Source organism: Microchirus variegatus (assembly GCF_963457635.1).
Source record: "Microchirus variegatus genome assembly, chromosome: 18".
In the NCBI taxonomy this organism is placed as follows: Eukaryota; Metazoa; Chordata; class Actinopteri; order Pleuronectiformes; family Soleidae; genus Microchirus; species Microchirus variegatus.
In genome coordinates this window covers 13,775,702-13,784,596 of record NC_139819.1, presented here as the reverse complement: position 1 = coordinate 13,784,596, position 8,895 = coordinate 13,775,702, and the positions used below count along the sequence as shown (strand labels likewise).

Genomic DNA, 8,895 nt, shown 5'->3' with positions numbered 1-8,895 from the left:
GTCGGTATTTATTAATATTCTTGCGTACTATTGAGAAGATTGATACAGTTCTCATGTTTGTACAGCGCGTATGATGTCACCATGACGTACGTAACAATGCATAAATCACTCTGGGATCACCCTTTTTAGCAGTTTTAACACAAGACAAAAATGCAGCTCCCTTAACGTTCAGATTTGAAATAAAGGATTAGGTAAAAACGTCCACAGTCACAGCAACTCTGACGCTAACATCTGCATAAAAACCAAAGCACAAATATGACAAGTTGTTGTTTTAGAAGGGTTTTTACAGGCTGTGTGTTGGACATAAAACCTGAAAAGTTTTGTTTGGATTAAACAAGCACAGATGTAAAGTTTTTGATTTGTTACCTTTAGAGGTATAGTTTTATATTTACTACTAGGGCTGCAACTAATGATTATTTTCATAATCGGTTAACCCGCCGACTCGTTTTGTGCGTAAAATGTCAGAAAATGTTGAAAGTTTTTCTCAAACCTGGGAATGATGATTCAGTTTGAATGATTTCTTTGTCAAATGGAGCAAAGAAACCAGAAAATATTCACATTTAAGAAGCTGAAAAATCAGAGAAACTTGTTTTAATTGTTAGGGAAAAAAACAACAAGAACCATAACATCTGAGGTACAAACCTTAGATCACCACCACAGTCACGTTACCTCTGAAATAATGCTGCTCATAGACAAACAGGACGACAAACTTTTACCACAGTGGAAAAAAAAGTTGATGATGAATGATGATGAACATTTTTAACCGACAGCAATATTATTTTTTTATAACCAACAAAGAATGACACAAAAAGCACATCAAGTGAAATCCCTCAGACTGTGAAGTGTACGGATTATTTTAAATATGACATAATGCTGTATAGGAATGTGTTAAATGTACGAACGATGACGCATACTGGGGTTTCGTACGCGTGCTTTTCTCTGCGTGTGTTCAGTATTTTTTAGAGTGGTGAACATCTCACCGTGTCAACAAGAGTGTGTGCCTGTTACATTTTTAGTGACTCTCAAGACTTGCCTGTTTTGTATCATGTCTTTTTACACAATAATGAAGAAAAGTTCAAATGTTCAGGACTCATGCCACTACTTAAATAAATTGTTTTTGTATGATTGTTATTTAATAAAAAAAAAGAAAGAAATCCTGATAAGAGATGTAAATATACAGTGTGTGTGTGTGCGTTCTTGCGGCATTCTGAGGACAAGTGAGGGTTTTTAACCAACAAAGTGAGGTCATATTTACGAAGTGAGGACATTTTGGCCGGCCCTTGCTTTGTTTTCATTGAAATCACTTCCTTAGGTTGTTAACATGCTATACTCTGTTTTTAACATTAGTCCTCAATTTGGTACAAAAACCCGTTTTCCAGTTTTGCTCTGGGGCTCCACCTGCAGACATTTTATGGTACTGTACCCAGTAGTTCTTTATAGATGTCATTCATGAAGTAGCTATTGGAGTTGATTTTTAAAGTGAAAATTCTGGTCCTCACTTTATCAGCACTTTTACCTGGTCCTCAGTATGCAGCAAGTACAAGAATGTGTGTGTGTGTGTGTGTGTGTGTGTTATTTTGTCTCACCACTGACCCTTGACCTGACAGAGACATAACCGGAATCACAGTAAAAGCTTCGGTAAACCTACTTACATGTTCTGGTTTATTCTGTCAGTGAGCGGTTGAATAATTCAGACAAAATTAGCAGCATGTACACAGGTATTTAAGTGTGATGTCAGTGGTACAGCAGCTTAACGGTGCACTCAGCCAATGAGTGAGTATGAGTCAATGATCCACTCCACCTGATTGAGCTTGTCTGGAGGAGGATCAGGATCATCACAGTCTGGCCCTGAAACATACTTTCCTACACACGGTCAGAGGAGACGGAGCTGCAAACTGAGAGGAAGAGCATCGTCTGACCTGCTGCACCGCTTCACTTTCTCTGCAAACAGACACTCAACAGGTGAGATGGTTCAACTTAACAAACCTTTTTATGAATTAACCTGTGTTCTTTATTTATTTAATATTAGCAGATTTAAAACACCATTTGTTATTTTTCTCAGGATTATTTGTGTATTTATTAATTGTGATGCCATTTTCATGTGTTCCTTGCAGCCCAGATAATAACTAAATTTGAAATTTAAAAAAAGATAGTGTGAAAAGGATAACACATTCAAATAATAAAACAATAAAATCAATTAAAAGGGTAAGTCTATAACAGTGACTTAAAAGAACGTATCTGTTTCCCTGATCATATTCAGGCTCATCATTAGCTTTGAGGTGATTTTCGGAATTCGGAAACAAATCAATGCCGAACACACAGGTAATCAGATCACAGAGCTGCAAACTGAAACGGTCATAAAGAAATTGTGTCATCTCATCTGTGGCTCTGAGCTCCTGGAGCTGTTACATGACAGTAACTGGATTATTCTCAAACTAAGTGACCCGGGGTAATTCTATCTGAACTTGTTAGAGGACACAGATTAGACTGAGCAGTTTGTTGACGGCACAGTAAATGATGTCCTGCTGCTGCTGCTGCTGCTCAATGGAACTGTCTTGAGGTATTCAGATTGTTTACATGGGTAAAAGTACAGAAAAATACAGTTCAGTTAAATGGTAAAAAGAAGTCATGGTGCAAAATGGCCTCTTTCAATACTATTGTTTTTCAGTATTGGGTCAATATTATTCATCTTTTAATATGTAAATGATACTTGAGTCAGTTAACGGCTTCTATATAGTTGTAAGCTTCAGTTTATCACACACTTTTGTCGTTTAGAAAATGTATTACTTAATGTGGTAAGAATTACAATTTATTTTTAAGAATTGTGGTGAAGAGGAAATATAAAGTAACATTGAAAGATGCCACTCAAAATAAACACACGTCAAAACTTTTCCAAAGTTGTCACACATTTGTATGTTTTACCAAAGTGCTATTTAATCTATCAAAGTTGTGTTGTCACAAAATGAAATTAACTATTTACAGTGACTCCTGTCCGGTGACTAACAAATGAATTCCAACACATCTTATCACGTGTCAAAAAAAGGCTAATACTGTATGTTACATTTTATTTTATTTATTTATTTATTTTTAATCTAAAGATTTTGTAATATGCAATATTGTATGTTAACTTAGTATAGTATTACTTCAACTATTTATCTAATGTAAAAAAAAATCTGAAATCAATCGTAAACAGGACGCTCTAAATCAGTGTCTCCCAGCTCTGATCCTGAGAGAAACTGTTGTGTTTGAGATCCATCACACCTGATTCAAATGAACGCTCGTTACCAGGCTTCTGCAGAGCGGGATAACGAGCTGACATTTGAAGCAGGTGTGTTGGATCTAAAACACACAGGACAGTGTTCCTCTGGAACCATCGCTCTAAATGAACCGTAAGTGTGAGACCAAAGTTATTATAGTTGACGTAAATTAACAAAATAACGAAAACTAAAATTTAATATTCACTCTTTTGTTTTTGTTTTTTTTTCCCTCATGTTTTTCGCTCCCTGAGACTCAAACAATGTGATGATGGTTATTTAATATTATTTTTTGTGGGGGTTTTTTTGTATTTTTCATGTGTCCTTTTTAAAATAGCATCTTTTGCTGGGTTTGTATGACACAATACTTATTATGGCCCTTTTTTGGCAAATACATATTACAAAAAAACTAAAACCAATAAAAACATAACTAAACCCACTCTAAAAACGAAACCTATTATATATCTATTAAATCTATTATAAACTTAAGTGTGAGAGTGTGTGTGTTTGACCCTGTGAGCAATTCAAGCAATAAAACCAATCCGAGATAACAAGCAGAACATTAAATTAAATTAAAAAGTAAACAATGCAAAGATGATTGGTACATTCAAATAAGAGCAACAACAAGAAAATGTGTTTAATAAAAAGACAAATTATAGCCAAAGACACTATATATATATATACTTATTAATACCCTTTAGTTAGGATCTACGGTGTTTCTCCTTCAGTGGACAAGTTGGTTAGCATCATTTAAACAGACTGTTTAAATTATATTATACAATGTTTGTATCAGAGATTAGAAAATCTGAGCTGCGAGTGTTGTGTAAGGTGTGTTTGTTAAAGCTGGATTAGGAGCCGTGATCTGTACTGCTCTAAATTTATCACAGACGTAAATATACTACACAGTAGGACTAAAGCCGTAATGAGAACATCCCATCAGTGTGTTTATGTGTTGGAGTTAGTGACCGTGTGACTGTGAGTGGTGTGGAAAAAACAAGTGTAATGACTGAATTGCATGTATGGAACACCTTTACTTCAACAAGTCTTCACTCATTTCACAAAAGTCGTTCTACGAGATGAAATGAGATCTCCTAAATTATGCGTTTTTATACATTAAACTACCTAAAATAATTTTTTCCTCAAAATCAGCTGATATTTTCAGATCAAGTTACCGAACAACAGGAAACATACACACTTCTCAATCCTGGTCCTCACTGTCCTGCATTGTGCTAAAACAATGCTCTAACACACCCGAGTCAAATAATAAAGGGGTCGTTATCAGGCTTGTGCTGACAATATTTGAATCAGGTGTGTTGGAGCAGGGGAACATCTAAAACATGCAGGACAGTGAGGACCAGGACCAGGATTAAGAAACAATGCACTGATGTATTATAAACAATATGAATATAATGAATTTGTATCTTAATACAGATACAAATTTGGTGGCTGGTGATGATTTAGCACATATAGAGTAAAGCAGTAAAGCAGTTTAAGCTTAAGGTCCACATACAGCACAATTTGATCTCAAGTAGGCAGGACCAGTCAAACAATAGCATAACTGATGAACAACAACATTTTTCCATTAGATTTACATTTAATAAAGTATCGTTTTACAAAACATATTATAAACAGCCTGAAATTTCCTGAGAAAAATAAGTGCAATGTCAACAATATTACGCCTAAGATATGCATGGGATGCACGCCCCTGCTGCAGCCCTCAGAAGCATTAATCTCATTACGCCAATCCTGATTGGCTGGTGAACGTGTCTGTCTGCCACAGGTAGTCCCACCTACCATAAATACTGTGTGCGGACGGGACCACGTCATTCAAGATAAGCAACTCTTCTCATTCGCCCAAGCAAGAAGGGTTGTCTGGTGAGACATCTCACTCATAGTACTCAGAGAACCGGGGTTATGTTAATAACCTTAAGTTCTCTTTGATAATATTTCGTGAGACGTCTCGCTATGGGATGTCGTAGCTCCGGTATTGCCAGACAAGCTTAGCAAGCGTCCACCAACCCACAGGGAAAGTACTCTGTTCCTATGAAACGTACAGCATATAGAAACGAACGAAAGTGAGAGGCAAGGACCGACTCGCTGCAGCACAAGTGTCCTGAACAGAAACCCCCCTGAATAAGGCCCAGGATGCGGCCAACCCCCGAGTCGAATGCGCTCGCAGGCCCACAGGCGGCTGCAAACCCTGACTTGGGGGTTGGCCAAAGCTATCGCCTCCACCACCCAGTGGGACAGGCGCTGCTTTGTGACAGGTTTCCCCTTATGAGGAGTAGCCCAGGAGACGAACAGCTGATCGCTCCTCCTGAAAGCCTTTGTCCCATCCAAGTGGACACAACACATGCGACCGCCCATCTGGTGGGAGGAGAACATGAACCCACCACCTTAGGCACAAAGGCGGGGTTGGGCTTCAAAATCATCCTCACATCGCCCGGGAAAAGTTGACCACATGGCGGATGCACTGAAAGTGCATGAATGTCACTAACTTGTTTAGCCAAAGCCAGAGCCAGCAGTAACACAGTCTTGAGTGACAATTGCTTCAAGTCTGCCTCCTCCAGTGGTTCGAACAGGGGCCCTTTAAGCCCCTCCAAAACCACCACCAACACTCTCGACTTACAGTCATATAGAGACCTAGTGGAGGAGGCTCAAGCACTTTGTATAGTGGAAATCACACGCTCTGAGAGACCCACAGCTGACAGATTGAGCCACTCAGGGGCCAAGTCCACAGCGCCATGTGTTCTGGTGGCAGAGCTGAAGAGCTTGGTCCTCCTCCTTTTGGGCGTCACCGCTGCATCGAAGCCAGCACAGAACCAAAAAGCCCGTCCGGGACAATGGGCATGTCCAGGATGTCTTCCTTCTCTCTGTCTGACAGGTTGGCGAGGTTGAGCCACCACGGTCGAATGCCATGGTCGGGCGACGAGCTCGGCGGTTAGCTGGTGTGATGACCGCAAGGACTGAGGATTAGCTGGTGTGCTAATGCTCAGTAAAATCGGTCTGGTGTGACTGACGCAGCAAATAAATCCAGTTCAGCCAGTTAGCCCTGGACACGAGATATGCTCCGAGTGAGAAGAGGTGTTTGAATGACGTGGTCCCATCCGCACACAGTATTTATGGTAGGTGGGACTACCTGTGCCAGACGTTCACCAGCCAATCTGGATTGGCATAATGAGATTAACGCTTCTGAGGACTGCAGGAAGGGCGTGCATACCATAGTGAGACATCTCACGAAATATTATGAAAGAGAACTGCATTACCATTATTAGTATTATTATTAGTATTATGATAATGGTACTGTATGCCACATTTTGGCAATATTACTTGTAGGAGCCAGTATTGAGTAATCTTTTGAGTAATATAAGGAATGAAATGTGGTATTGTGGAACTTTGATGTTATTATAAATTCTATTTTAGATAAAGGGTACCGTGGACCATTGATAGCTATGATAGATATAGGGATAGGTAGGAAATATCTAGCAAGTTGCTTTGGTGTAAAATGTCCGTGAGAAACTGTGCTTGGTTTGGTGTAAAAAAAATACAAAAAAACAAGAGGTTTTTTGACCGTTCTGTTACTGTTAAATCTATAAATCGTCATTTACAACCTGGAACATTGAGGAAATATTTCTATGTGTTGTTGATCTGAGAGAGGCTTGGATATATGTGGAATTGAAACAGTAACATATGAGTTACTGTCCAGCCCATAGGAACCTGCATACAGCGAACCACTTTGGGTGTCTTATCACATAAACTGGGTGTCATGATAAATTCACATTTCTATGTGGGAGGTCTGTCTTTCATGTTCAGCTCTCCTGTATGTCACATTTATACCTGTTTTTCTTTGTCTTCTGTTTCCAGGACAAAAGCGATGTTGGGCCTACACAAAGTCCCGCTCACTCTGGCCTTGTGCCTTCTGCTCTCTGCCACACTCTTACCCAGCTCTGAGGCCCGGCGTGGTGGCTTCGGCCGAGGCGGAGGAGGCTTCAGAGGCAGCCGTGGTCAGGCCTACAGACCAGTAGTGGTCCAGGGAAGTGGTCCCAGTGCTGGCAAAGTAGCAGGGGCAGCTGCAGCAGGAGCTGTAGGAGGAGCAATGCTGGGGTCTGCCTTGAGCCGCCCTGGCCTTGGGTATGGTGGTGGTTTCGGTGGGGGTTATGGAGGTTATGGAGGATATGGAGGATATGGAGGATATGGAGGGGGCTATGGCTCCACACGATATGGAGGTGGTCTCGGCTATGGCTCCAGGGCCGGCTATGAACCAGAGGGTTCTGGAGATATGGAGTACTACACTGGAGCGTCCAGTGGCCCAATCTACAACAGTATTATTGTTGTCATTGGCTCCCTGATGTCCCTGCTGATGGGACACTGGGTGGTTCTCATGCAGCACTGAAGACAGGGCTGAGATCCCAGAAACAACTCATGACCTGATAGTACAAAGGACAATCTTTGGTTTTGAGTTAAACGTGACCAAAAAATACACTATATGGACCAAAATATTTGGTACGCCTGACCATTACACCACCAGGGACTGTAATGACATATTCAAATACAAACAGGTTCCCCTTTTTGCAGCTATAACAGTTTCCACTCCTCTCGGAAGACTTTCCTCTGGAAGATTTTGAGGTGTTTCTCTGAGAATGTGTATATTCATTCTTCAGAACATTAATGAGGATAGACACTGATGTTGGACGAGAAGATCTGGCTCACAATCTCTGTTCCAGTTCATCCCAAAGGTGCTCAATGGGGTTGAGGTTAGGGTTCTGTGCCAGTCAAGTTCTTACAAACTCAAAGTCAAACTATGTCTTTATAGACATTAAGATTGTGCTTCATTGGAGATAAGGGACCTGATTGAAACACCTGAATTCAAAACTTAACAGGTGTGACCAAATACTTTTGTCCATATAGTGTGTTACTCTTGTAATTATAATATAATACTCTCTGTGTGAGGTCCAGGAGAGGACGTTTACCAATTTAAGCTCTACGAGAGACCCCATGAAGCCTAAATCTGCAGAAAAAGAAAGCACGACGTTCATCAGTGTCGTGTGATGATTTGACTCTGCATCACGCTCCAAATTCCCGTTTTTTCCTTGCAATGTGTCCCGTGTTTTTATACTTTCAGTGACTGACGATGATCGGTCAGGAACCAGAGCAGCTGTACATGTCACATGACCATGTCATGTCTCTGTATTCATCACATTGAATTGTTTGCCGTCCTGCTTCACAGTATCTACTCTGTATATGTTACATTTTCACTTCATTGCTTTATATTTTATTTTTATGAGTAGCTTTTTATGTAACAAAATGCTGTATATACCAAATCTTGTATAAGAGAAGAAAAAAAAACATAGAGCAAACATTTCTATTGATTTTTATTGTCTTTGTTGGGGTGAGAAGAGATTGCATGTTAATGTGTCAATAATTCTGCTGTGTTTTCATAGTGGGTATATTTATGTATTTAATAACGCAGCTTTAACAAAGTTTCAACAGCCTGCAGACTTACGTCATGTGCTCAAGTTTCCTTTTTATTCCTCCAATAAAACTAAAGTGGTAATCAACTTCACGTCTGAATTTGATTCAGTGTTTATATTTATATATATTTCATTCCAGCCTCAGCCTGATTTTGCCTCACCTCTATTTT

General features: G+C 39.9%; 1 protein-coding gene across 1 annotated transcript; it reads left to right on the top strand.

Annotated features, from left to right (window-relative positions):
• Window positions 1-7,128: 7,128 nt before the first annotated feature.
• Window positions 7,129-7,647, top strand: sprn2 (shadow of prion protein 2; the record flags this gene model as incomplete). The annotated part of the gene is made up of 1 exon (XM_083904592.1): window positions 7,129-7,647. The coding sequence occupies one exon, from the start codon at window positions 7,129-7,131 to the stop codon at window positions 7,645-7,647; it is 519 nt and encodes a 172-aa protein (XP_083760718.1).
• Between the last annotated feature and the right edge of the window lie 1,248 nt (window positions 7,648-8,895).